Source organism: Erpetoichthys calabaricus, chromosome 16, assembly GCF_900747795.2.
Source record: "Erpetoichthys calabaricus chromosome 16, fErpCal1.3, whole genome shotgun sequence".
Classification (NCBI taxonomy): domain Eukaryota; kingdom Metazoa; phylum Chordata; class Cladistia; order Polypteriformes; family Polypteridae; genus Erpetoichthys; species Erpetoichthys calabaricus.
In genome coordinates, this window is record NC_041409.2 from 59,981,538 (window position 1) to 59,994,685 (window position 13,148).

The 13,148-nt window shown below is 42.7% G+C and overlaps 1 protein-coding gene across 2 annotated transcripts in view; it reads left to right on the forward strand.

Moving 5' to 3' along the window:
* Window positions 1-13,148, forward strand: part of syne2b (spectrin repeat containing, nuclear envelope 2b) — a 524,337-nt gene that overhangs the window by 74,416 nt on the left and 436,773 nt on the right. For both annotated transcript variants that reach the window (XM_051919949.1, XM_051919950.1), the window contains exons 12-15: window positions 106-243; window positions 516-680; window positions 5,862-5,974; window positions 10,835-11,003. In XM_051919949.1, coding sequence (XP_051775909.1) covers window positions 106-243; window positions 516-680; window positions 5,862-5,974; window positions 10,835-11,003 — 585 coding nt within the window. The remainder of the gene's footprint in view (window positions 1-105; window positions 244-515; window positions 681-5,861; window positions 5,975-10,834; window positions 11,004-13,148) is intronic.

Sequence of the window (13,148 nt, forward strand, 5' to 3'; positions counted from 1 at the left end):
GAGAGTGACGTCCCTCTCCCGCTTTGCAGCCCTTTTTGGTGTGCACTTCTTTGCTACTTGTGCACTGTAGGATACGCTAGGGTTGACAAGCTCCCACTCTTGCAGGTCTTCCAGACGATTGTCACTTCATTTCATGACCAGAAAAGGTCCGTCATGCCTTTCCTTTCAGCACTTAAACGAGCCGCACAGATGACCCCTGATCAGGTGGAGCTGAGGCTGGCCTGGAATCGGCTGCTGTCCAAGGTAAAGAGGGCAGCGGGAAAGGTTATGGTGACTGGTCAAGGACTCTCTGTGAATCTGATGTCGGAAAAGCTGGCATGTGGGGCACCCCTACATGTAGTACAGTACTTGCAATTAATAATAACAATCATTATAACACACCATCTCAAGTGTGCCTTCAGTTCAAAACTTAAATGTCATTTTAACATCATTCTCTATTTTGGGGGCTGATTGGGGGCCCTTTGTAAAATGTTCTTAATCCAGATGTTATAATACCGTGTCCTGTCTCCTGCCAGATCGGAGAATACAAGGCCGTGTTGGACCATGGCCTGCCCCCGCCACTGGATGGTGTTGGCGCCTGGCTGCAGAACATCGAGCCCATCCTAGAAGAGGTGATCACCGACCCAGAGGATCCAGAAGCAGCAGTAGTGATAATGCGGGAGAAGCGGCACCATCTTAAGGTTTGCACTTCAGGAAAGAGCCAGGCCAAGTAATGTTTAATGTCTGATTAGTGGGTCAGTCCACAGGTTTAAAAGGTTTTGAGTGGATAAGAATCTGTTGGATGCAATACAGCCACCACATCTAAAAGGTATATAGCACATGCTGGTGGGTGCTATTCCAGTCCAAGTAAAACACCTACTGTGCTTGCACCACATGCCAGAGTGAACTCTAGAAATGTGGAGTGCTTATGGCCTTGTATGGCAATGGAAGAGGACCAGGTGGAGATGGTGGAGCAAGTTTAGTGATGGTGACAGAGGGCAATAGCCAACTGGTGGTATTATTCCGAATGGCACAGTTTTAGTGATGGCTGGCACAGGGCTGCCTGATGGAAGTAGCAGAAGCTTAGTGATAGGTGATTGAAGGCTATAGCTGAGCAGGTGTAGCCTTAGACTGGAGGAAGGAAGTCAAGCATAGTGCTGGATAGCAGAGGATAATGGCCGACTGGTAGTAATATTGTCAGTAATGGCACAAACATTCAGCACATGCTTTTTTGCTAAAATAACATTAAATTATTTTTATTCTTGAATCACTGCTTGATTCTTCACCAGGGTACCTTAACATTGATGTTACCTAGGGGTTATTGGAGGTTTTTGGTCTTTCTAACATCATACATCCTGTCCCAGGTGACCCAACCAAGAGTGATCTATTCCAGGACTGGAAACATGCAGCAATGCTGTCTTCATTGTGAAGCTTTCTCAGTTGTCTTCATGATGGTACTGATAGCTCTTCTCTTCTTTGCTCCTGTAATGCCAAGTACAGCAAAGGCCTTGCAGAGAGACTTTTCTGCAAAAACCCAACGCCTAACCTCTACAGATCAAAACTTGCTTAACAGCCTTTAGCAGAACAGTTGATGATGAGGTCCTTCATACTTTTCTTTTTCATGTCTGAAGCCTCTTCCATCCATTCTTCCCATGGTACTGTAAACTCGACTATGACCATGAGCCTTGTTAAATCTGACTAGAGCAGATTCTGATTGAAGAGATGTCTCAAAAATATGCATACGGAACTCCCAGAACCTCTCCCAGATCTACTGTATCCTCATTTGCCAGTTCTTGCCAGTGTGCAGCAACCGTGGTACTCTCTGTGTTCCTGGTGTTGTTGGTCCCACTTCCTCTCTGATAAAACAGATGATGTTCTTTACAGGGATCTCTTTCCGGCAGCTATTAATTGCACTGCCTCTGCTATAGTTCGGAGCACCTGGACATGCCACCACCTGTAGAAATCTAGATACTTCTGGAATAATCAGCATACATCAGCACACATCGCAAACAGGAAACCTAAAGCCTCATGGGATTGACATTTTTGAATTGAAGACAAGTCTCTTGACCAATGAATGAGAAGGAAAGCTTGGTCTTAAGTTTCTAAAAGTTATTCTCATGAGGCTTTAAGTTTACTATTTAGGCTGTGCACTGATCTTTCTAGAAGTGTTTCTTCGTGCCGGTCCCAAGCCCGGATAAATGGGGAGGGTTACGTCAGGAAGGGCATCCAGTGTAAAACTTTGCCAAATCAATATGCGGACAACAATACAAATTTCCATAACGGAGTGACCGCAACCAGTACTGTTAGCCAAAAGGGTGCTGGCAGAAATTGGGATACTGCTGGCTGAAGGAGAAATAGAGTGGGGAGACGTGTCTGGAGGCAGGAGGAGAGGAGGAAGGTAAAGAGAGTGGAACTGAAGATAGGAACTTTGAATGTTGGCAGTATGACTGGTAAGGGGAGAGAGTTAGCCAATATGATGCAGAGAAGGACGGTTGATATATTGTGTGTGCAAGAGACTAAATGGAAGGGGAGTAAGGACAGGTGGATCAGAGGTGGATTCAAATTGTTCTATCATGGTGTGGATAGGAGGAAAAATTGAGTAGGGATTTTTCTGAAGGAACAGTATGTCAAGAGTGTTTTGGAAGTGAAAAGAGTGTCAGACAGAGTAATAATTATGAAGCTGTAAATTGGAGGTGTGATGATGAATGTTGTTAGTAAATATGCTCCGCAAGTTGGGTGTGCAATGAATGGGAAAGAAGATTTTTGGAGTGAGTTGGATGAAGTGATGAACAGTGTACCCAAGGGACAGAAAGTGGTGATTGGAGCGGATTTCAATGGGCATGTTGGTGAAGGGAACAATGGAGACGAGAAGGTGATGGGTAGGTATGGTGTCAAGGAGAGGAATGAAGAAGGTCAGAGGATAGTGGATTTTGCCAAAAGGATGGGCATGGCTGTGGTGAATACGTATTTTAAGAAGAGGGAGGAACATAGGGTGACATACAAGAGTGGAGGAAAATACACACAGGTAGATTACATCCTATGCAGAAGAGTCAATCTGAAGGAGATTGAAGACTGCAAGGTAGTGGCAGGGGAAAGTGTAGTTAAGCAGCATAGGCTGGTGGTCTGTAGGATGACATTGGAGATCAAGAAGAGGAAGAGAGTGAAGGCAGAGCCAAGGATCAAATGGCGGAAGTTGAAAAAAGGAACACAGCAAGGTTGAGTTTAGGGAGGAGGTGAGACAGGCACTGGGTGGTAGTGAAGAATTACCAGACAGTTGAGAAACTACAGCAGATGTAGTAAAGGTGACAGCAAGAAGGGTGCTTGGCATGACATCTGGACAGAAGAAAGAGGAAAAGGAAACCTGGTGGTGGAATGGGGAAATACAGGGGAGTATACAAAGGAAGAGGATGGCAAAGAAGAAGTGAGATAGTCTGAGAGATGCAGAAAGTAGACAAGAGTACAAGGAGATAAGGTGCAAGGTGAAGAGAGAGGTGGCAGAGGCTAAAGAAAAGGCGTATGATGAGTTGTATGAGAGGTTGGATACTAAGGAGGGAGAAAAGGACCTGTACCGATTGGCTAGACAGAGGGACCGAGCTGGGAAAGATGTGCAGCAGGTTAGGGTGAGAAAGGATAAAGATGGAAATGTACTCACAAGCAAGGAGAGTGTGTTGAGCAGTTGTACAGGATACGTACGAGGGAAGTGTGACTGTGGTGAGGTCTGTGGTCGGAGCAACGGATGCATTCAAGGTGGAGGTGGGATTACATCAGGGATCGGCTCTGAGCCCTTTTTTATTTGCAATGGTGATGGACAGGTTGACAGACAAGATTAGACAGGAGTCCCCGTGGACTATGATGTTTGCTGATGACATTGTGATCTGTAGTGAGAGTAGGGAGCAGGTTGAGGAGACCCTGGAGAGGTGGAGATATGCTCTAGAGATGAGAGGAATGAAGGTCAGTAGGAACAAGACAGAATACATATGCGTAAATGAGAGGGAGGTGAGTGGAATGGTGAGGATACAGGGAGTAGAGTTGGCAAAGGTGGATGAGTTTAAATACTTGGGATCAACAGTACAGAGTAATGAGGATTGTGGAAGAGAGGTGAAAAAGAGAGTGCATGCAGGGTAGAATGGGCGGAGAAGAGTGTCAGGTGTGATTTGTGACAGACGGATATCAGCAAGAGTGAAAGGGAAGGTCTACAGAACGGTAGTGAGACCAGCCATGTTATATGGGTTGGAGACGGTGGCACTGACTAGAAAGCAGGAGACAGAGCTGGAGGTGGCAGAGTTAAAGATGCTAAGATTTGCATTGGGGGTGACGAGGATGGACAGGATTAGAAATGAGTACATTAGAGGTTCAGCTCAAGTTGGACGGTTGGGAGTCAAAGTCAGAGAGGCGAGATTGCGTTGGTTTGGACATGTGCAGAGGAGAGATGCTGAGTATATTGGGGGAAGGATGCTAAGGATAGAGCTGCCAGGCAAGAGAAAAAGAGGAAGGCCCAAGAGAAGGTTTATGGATGTGGTGAGAGAGGACATCCAGGTGATGGGTGTAACAGAACAAGATGCAGAGGACAGAAAGATATGGAAGAAGATGATCCGCTGTGGCGACCCCTAATGGGAGCAGCCGAAAGAAGAAGAAAACTGATCTTTCTAGAAGTAGCTATTTTACATTATTTTAGCCATAATGCATATGTTTTGCACTATGTTTTGAGCACATGACTGGATAATTGACATGTGGATTATGCAACACGAGTAATGTGAGATTTAAAAAAAAACATTATAATGGACTTTTTCACATTGTTTGCTGTTGTACAGCAATTGGTCACTATTGGCTTATATTATATTATATTATACATTATATATAATATCATATGTATCATAAAAGTTTTTCTCTCCATTCTGCATGAAAACATGAGATTAAAAATTATTCTCAGCCATCACTACAAACTATGAGGGGTAAGTAATTCCTGGGTGGTGAATTCTTTAATGTCAAAGTGAAAACATCAATTGAACCGCTTTGAATCCAGACAGGTGATCTCCAGCAAACTAATTCTGTTACTTCTAAAATCAATTGGCTGTCCCAAGATTTTTTCAGGTGTGTCATACTGAAGGGAATGAATACTTAACATAATCAGTTGTTTTGTATTTTATATTCATAATTAATTTAGGCCACTTTGCCAAGAGCTGTTTTCACTTTCATATTCAAGTGTCTGTTTCTGCTGATCCGTGTCAAAAAAGACAAATCTAACTGATTCAATGTTGTATAACAATAAACCTTGAAGGGAGGTGAAAATTTTGTAATGGCACTGTAGAGATAGAAGACGTAGGCAAAGTGCTGACTGATGAGATTAGGAGGAGTCTTCCATCCAGTTTTCATCCCTACATTGGCAATAGTTTTGCCCACCTGGACTTCTGTGTGCATTTTCTTTGAGGATGTCCTTCATTTTCCACCAATCAGTGTTTTAGGAAGCATTTTCTTGTATGGATGCATACTGGGATTGTTTGGGGTGTAGGTTGAAGAGCTACTGGGGCATGCTGTCAGATGTTTTTGTTCAGCAGATTTGTAATTAATGTATGCAAAGTAAGAGGACGGCTAAGAAGGTGGGATCCAAGCTTAAGGATAGTGGGAGAAACTGTGCTACATAAAGCTGATTTCCACAAGTGACCTCATGACGAAGTAAAGTTGCATTCCATGGGTTTGGGGAATTCCGCAATTCATGAAGGACAGAGTGTATGTGATAGCTCTGTCTGTGAGTCATCCGATTCCATTTACAGTGTTTTTGTGTAATGATGTAATAGCAAAGTGTAGAGAATAGTGATTATATTGTTTCTTAGTATGCTGGGAGCTGACTTTCACACTTGGCTTCTCTTTAACTTTGTCTCCAGCAATTAATGGAAGAGGCCGATAGCCAGATGGAAGTTCTGCGCGATTTTTTAAAAGTGGATAAAGCTGGTGCTGATCAAGTACCCCCACAGAAAATTGAAGACATTAAGAAAAGGTATGTGAGTGGCTCCTTTTCAACTTTCAGTTACATGATATATGGACAGAGGGCAAGGACACGCACAGGGTCATTGTTACTCAAGGTTTGTGTGTTATTTCCCACACGTGGTAGAGCTTTGACATTTCTTACTACCTGAAGGCCTCTTTTAAACAACATGGAGTGCCCTATCTGCCCTTTTATTGTGCCCCTTGGCCAAACGTACAGCGCAAGTTATGATGCATGTTCTTTTAGATCATATCTGTGCATTCAGAGAGATGATATAGATTACAAAAGTAGCCATGTGCTAGATAAGCATCCTTTGAGGGTGAAATTCTGCTTATATACAGTGATGTCAAGCTGGGGTGCCTTCAGTGTGGAGTTTTCATGTTCTTCTGTTTTGCTAGCTCTGCACTGCCCCATGCAGACCTGTTCCAAGCCTTATGCCCATTGATGCCAGTTTTATCAGATTTGATATAAGCTCACCGGACAAAAAAATTAGTCACCCCTGGCTAAACCTAGCATATAAGTCTAATGTTCTTGTGAGACCAAAGAACAGATGCAGTTTAGACTGGCATGTTTGTCACCAGTTTGTGAATGTAGATGACATGCATTTTCATTCACACTTCCAGCACCAAACCCTGCAGTTTGGTCAGATTGGTTGAATGGCTTTGCTGGCCATTTTACTCGCTACTCCAAATAGTCTCACAGATTTCCCATTTTATTTAAATCTGCTGGTTTTGTGGGCTAGTCGAATTGCAGAATGCTTCAGAATGTTCTTCGTGTCTTGGAAGACTGGGCTGTATTCACTCTAGAGATGAATCACAAAAGGTAACACATGGTTATCTTGAAGCCCGGTGTAGCACTTCTGGTTCAAGCTTGTCATCACCACAACCAAAGGACTCATTTCCACGTAAATGAAACCCCCCCAGAACATCAGAGAGTCACCTCCTGCTTGAAAAGCACCTTCAACATAGATAGATAGATACTTTATTAATCCCAAGGGGAAATTCACATACTCCAGCAGCAGCATACTGATAAAGAACAATATTAAATTAAAGAGTGATAACAATGCAGATATACAGACAGTCAATAACTTTGAATAATGTTAACGTTTACCTCCCCGAGTGGAATTGAAGAGTCGCATAGTTTGGGGGAGGAACGATCTCCTCAGTCTGTCAGTGGAGCAGGACAGTGACAGCAGTCTCTCTGAAGCTGCTCCTCTGTCTGGAGATGATACTGTTTAGTGGATGCAGTGGATTCTCCATGATTGACAGGAGCCTGCTCAGTGCCCGTCGCTCTGCCACGGATGTCAAACTGTCCAGCTCCATGCCTACAATAGAGCCTGCCTTCCTCAACAGATTGTCTAGGCGTGAGGCATCTCTCTTCTTTATGCTGCCACCCCAGCACAACACCGTGTAAAAGAGGGCACTCGCCACAACCGTCTGATAGAACATTTGCAGCAACTTATTGCAGATGTTGAAGGGTGCCAGCCTTCTAAGAAAGTATAGTCGGCTCTGTCCTTTCTTACAATTTCTTACTAATTTCTAGTAATTTCTTACTAATTTCTATGCAGTCCCCATGGGAGGCTTCATGTGGTATACGGTGTACCCGTTGCCTTTCATCGTTCGACTACAAACGGGTTCATCAGACCAGATAATATGTTTGGTTGTGTCAACAGTTCAGTGCTTGCAGCTTCTCTCCCGTTGTAACCTTTCAGCTTCTTGAATATCTGTTAGCGAGGGGCTCTTCCATGGTATTCGGCTCCAGGTATCCATGGCATGCAGTTGCCTTCTGAGTACTCATTCGGAAATGGCTTGTTGTGGGCCTGCATGGATTGTCTGCAGCAGTTTATGCCTGGCGGCAAAGCAGTTTGCTGTCACATTTTGTGACACACAGCGATGGTCACTATCTGTAAGCACAGTCTTTCAACTGCGGTTCTACTGACTATTAATGGTCAACTGCTATGCATACCACCAGTTGCACAGTACGTTTTGACACACCCACAACTTCCTGTGCACTTTGCCGTTTGGCAAGGGCAATGCAATAACGCCTTCCTGCCAGTCATTCACATCTGTCATGAGAACCACAACAACAACAACAACAACATTTATTTATATAGCACATTTTCATACAAATGATGCAGCTCAAAGTACTTTACATGATGAAGAAAGAGAAAAAAGACAAAATATATTGAAAAATAAAATGAGGCAATACTAATTAACATAAAATAAAAGTACAGAGGAACCTCGGTTCACGACCATAATTCGTTCCAAAACTCTGGTTGTAAACCGATTTGGTCGTGAACCGAAGCAATTTCCCCCATAGGATTTTATGTAAATACAATTAATCCGTTCCAGACCGTATAAACTGTATGAAAATATATATATTTTTTTTAATTTTTAAGCACAAAAATAGCTAATTAAACAATAGAATGCACAGCGTAATAGTAAACTAAATGTAAAAACATTGAATAACACTGAGAAAACCTTGAACAACAGAGAAAACTAACACTGCAAGAGTTTGTGCTATAGTGCTAGGAACCGCTCGCTAAAAACACTTTTTTTTTAATGAGTTTTAAGCACAGGGGAAAAAATGAACATTTGAAAAATCCGTAATTTAATAAACCACCAAGAAAAGTAACATTGCAACAATTCAGGCTACGAACCGATCACTGTAAACAGAACTGAAAACAAAAACAAGCCTTCTCTACCTTATTCGTCCCTCCCTCGCTCGCTCGCTCTCTCTCTCGCACGCGCGCCTGTGTGTGTGTGCGTGTGTCTCTCTTTTGCGAGCCTGGAGCGCCTGTGTGTCTCTGTAGCACGCTCCTGTGTGTGTGCACGCCTCTCTCTCCCGCACGCTCCTGTGTTTGTGCGCGTCTGTCTCTCTCTCGTGCTGCCTGTGTTTGTGCGCGTCTATCTCTCTCTCGCGCTGCCTGTGTGTGTCTGTGTGTGTCTCTCTTTTGCGAGCCTGGAGCGCCTGTGTGTCTCTCTAGCCCGCTCCTGTGTGTGTGTGCACGCCTCTCTCACGCGCGTTCCTGTGTGTGTGTGTGTGCGTTTGTCTCTCTCTTGCGTTGCCTGTGTGTGTGCGCGGCTCTCTCTCTCGCGCTGCCTGTGTGTGTGTGCGCGTCTGTCTCTCTCTCGCACTGCCTGTGTGTGTGTGTGTGTGTGTGTGTATGCATGTGCGTGTGTGTGTGTGTGTCACGCTCTCTCACTCTCTCTCTTGCTTGCTGCACAGGAAATGCACAGGGAGAGACTGAACATGTACAAACCGGAAGGGAACCTGGCTTGTTCGTATACCGAGTGTGTGGTCGTAAACCGATTTGTACGTGTACTGAGACGTTCGTGAACCGAGGTTCCACTGTAAGGTCCAATGGCCAGGGAGGACAGAAAAAACAAAAAAAACTCCAGACGGCTGGAGAAAAAAAAAAAAAAATCTGCAGGGGTTGCAGGCCACAAGACCACCTAGCCCCCTCTAGGCATTCCACCTAACAGAAATTATCTCAATCAGTCCTCATGGTTTTCAGGGTTCACATGGAACAACTTGATGATGATGGTCATGTGGACCTCTGGCCTTCAATCCATTAATGCAGGGACTCCATGGTGTCTTGATCAGGTAGTGGTGGCGCAGATGGCCACCACAGAAAAAATGGAAAAACAACAGCAGAGAAAGTAGGGGTTAGTATGGATTTCGGAGCCACCATGATTGATAATGATAATTAAATGCATATACAGAATATTACACCAAAATGAAGCAATGAGAAAGCCATGCTAAAATAGTTTTTAGCAGGTTTTTAAAGTGCTCCACCATATTAGCCTTGCGAATTTCTATTGGTAAACTATTCCAGATTTTAGGTGCATAACAGCAGAAGGCCACCTCACCACTTCTTTTAAGTTTAGCTCTTAGAATTCTAAGTAGACACTCATTTGAAGATCTAAGGTTATGATTTGGAGTGTAAGGTGTAAGACATTCCAATAATATAAGATGGAGTGACATTATTTAAGGCTTTGTAAACCATAAGCAGTATTTTAAAGTCAATTCTAAATGACACAGGTAACCGATGTAGTGACATCAGAACTGGAGAGATGTGCTCAGATTTTCTTTTCCTAGTTAAGATTCTAGTCTTTTTTGGGTAGTCCTGAGAGGAGTGCGTTACAGTAATCTAGTCGACAAAAACAAAAACGTGAACTGATTTCTCAGCATCTTGCAATGTTAAAAGAGGTCTAACTTTTGCTATATTTCTTAAGTGAAAAAATGCTGTCCTGATAATCTGATTAATATGTGATTTTTAATTCAGGTCAGAGTCAATAATTACCCCTAAATTCTTTACCTCCGTCTTGACTTTTAATCTTAATGGATCAAGTTTATTTCTAACACCCTTATTATATCCATTTTTGCCAATCATTAAAGTCTCTGTTTTCTACTTATTTTGTTTAAGAAAATTACTACTCATCCATTCAGACCAAACACATGCAGCACGCCACAAGTCCTCTTAGCACACAACACAGCTATTTGTCAGATGGCATTCATACTGGGATGTCCTCTGTTGGTGTCTGAAACTTTTATTACCTCCTACATGAGTGGTGACTAATTTATTGTCTGGTGACCTTAAGACTGATGTATTTGTTTAATTTCTACTATAATCTTCTTTGTTGCCATGTATGAAATTTATATTGTATTCCTGCATGCTTTTTAGAAAGGTGCTACATAATATTAAACCTCATTAGTTGCTTCTTTATTAGTGGCACCTTAGGTGATAATATGCTTAACTTGCTTTGGGTTAGAAAAGTTTACCATTGACCCACCGTTTCACACTTCACCCACAGCGCCCGCACGCTGTAAGGAATGTAAGATTTGTTTTAAGCTTGTCTTGTGCTGCAGGGTGATGAACGCCAGGATCAATGCCAAGTACCTGGGGATTAAGTTAGAGTATCTGCAAAGCAAACACTCCACCCTGGCTCTGCTCCGTCGTCTGAACTGCAAAGTCCAGCAGTGGAAGGAAAAATACGGCTCCCAAGAATCAGTCAGACGGCTGCTCCACGACTGGCACGTAAGTCTACCCCGGCTACAGCTTTTCAGACATAGACATATGTTATTACTGGACACCAGCAGCAGCAGTCTGAGGAGTGGACAACACAGATTAAGTGTGGCAACACAGATGGCCGGCTATGTTGGGGGAATCGGATTAAGGCATATTTCTCAAATCCTGCTACAGATCTTGGTAATCAAGTGGAAGCGTCTTACAACTGACAGAGGCAGAACCAGCAGGGAACAAAATTTCAGCAGTAACAATCAATAGTTACGCCTCTGCTATTAGCAAAGGACCCTACTGCAGCCTGTACCCCACCTTGTAGAATTATTAGCACAGGGAACATCTCTTTAAAACTGAACATCTTGCTATGGGAGTGTGAAGTAAAAATGAAGTAAAAACACAACCACTGACATTTGTCTGTATAAATGCCTTTAGTAATGGGGCCACATTGTACTCCTGTGGACTTTAGGAGTCTCTCATCACCTCCACTAAGACCACTGTTCTCCAAAGCCTGAGCGCCACACCAAGGGGGACTTATAGTAGAGCTCCAATATGCCAGTTACTTCAGCAGTGTTCTAATTCCCCTCTCAATGTCTTAACACAACCTCTTAACCGAGAAGACAAAGTTAGCTGAGCTTCGGTTTTTCGTCTTAACCCACCATCCTTCACGTGTTCACTTGCACTGCCGGCTAACTGTTTTACCTCCTCAGCACCGACTCCCACACTACACTCTAGTGCTGATCTGCAGTTGTCAATGGAGGTTTCTGGCACCTCTCTTTTGTTCTTCTCCCTTTCTCTGCCATCAGTTTTTTGCCAGCTGGGTATTTTCCCAGGGCTGGTTAATCCCATCATTTTCTCATCCTTAACAAGAGCATTGTGTTGCAAGCTGAACAAGGTTGTAGAAGAACTCTGGTATTTATATGTTTGATTTCATTGCACACCCATTGTAAAGCTCCATTATTCCCTGTTAACCCACTCACCTTGCCAGCCTTAACCACGGCACTACATTCACACCAGAATGGACCTTAAACAAAGCGGCATTATTAAAAGTTAACCCGCTCACCTCCTCGTCCGTGACTGTTATCTTACCCTCTAAATTAGGGGTTCTTACACTTTTTGATCTGAGTTCCCAAATAAGAAAATCGTTACCATACTGGGACCCAAGAAGAGGATCATTACTATAATGTCAGCAGAGCCATGCATAGACAAATAACAACGGCCATTTAATAAAAAACAATAAATGTTTTTGTTTCCATTCAAACATATTTCTTACATGAATATTACTAAAGCAAACATATTGTTAATAAAACAACAATTATCATTCCTGTGGCGTATCAGTCACTGCCAGAGGAAGTGCATATTGGAGAGGCAAGCTTTAGTCAAGCTGAGAGAAATTAATTCTTTAAAATGAGCGTAGTGCCGGGATGGGGTCATTTTTGAAAGTACAGTCACTTACCTTAGTCATTGACTCGTGGCACCAGCTAACTATTTAAGTAGTTAAAAAAAATGAATCAATGAAATTAATTTTATCTTAAATACAATTATTTTTAAAAAATAACATCTTTCAAATGAACTCCAAACAATACAATTTTCTAAATGAGTTCACAAACAGTTCAAATATCCTGGTTTTCATTTAAGAATTCAGTAACTTGAGTAAAAAAGTAGAGTGGCATAACTAAATTATTCTTAAATAATTTATGCGCTGGTTGCATTGTATACGGGTGATAAATATTGATAAAGAATTCATTGAAAAGTCCAGTTTGAAATGTTTAATGCTACCGACTGACATTGTATTGAATGTCTACAGTCTGTCTCAAATTGTGTTCTTGGAGGTCTCAATTCTCCAATAAATGCATCCTTCTCACTGTCAATACATTGAAATTTAATAATCCACTTTAGTACTAGGGTGCTGTACCGTGTTAGCCATTATGAATGTAGAGAAAAGCCAGGCAAAATGACACCTTTTATTGGCTAACTAGAAAGATTACAATATGCAAGCTTTCGAGGCAACTCAGGCCCCTTCTTCAGGCAAGATGTAATGTCTTATATCTTGCCTGAAGAAGGGGCCTGAGTTGCCTCGAAAGCTTGCATATTGTAATCTTTCTAGTTAGCCAATAAAAGGTGTCATTTTGCCTGGCTTTTCTCCATAATCCACTTTAAAAA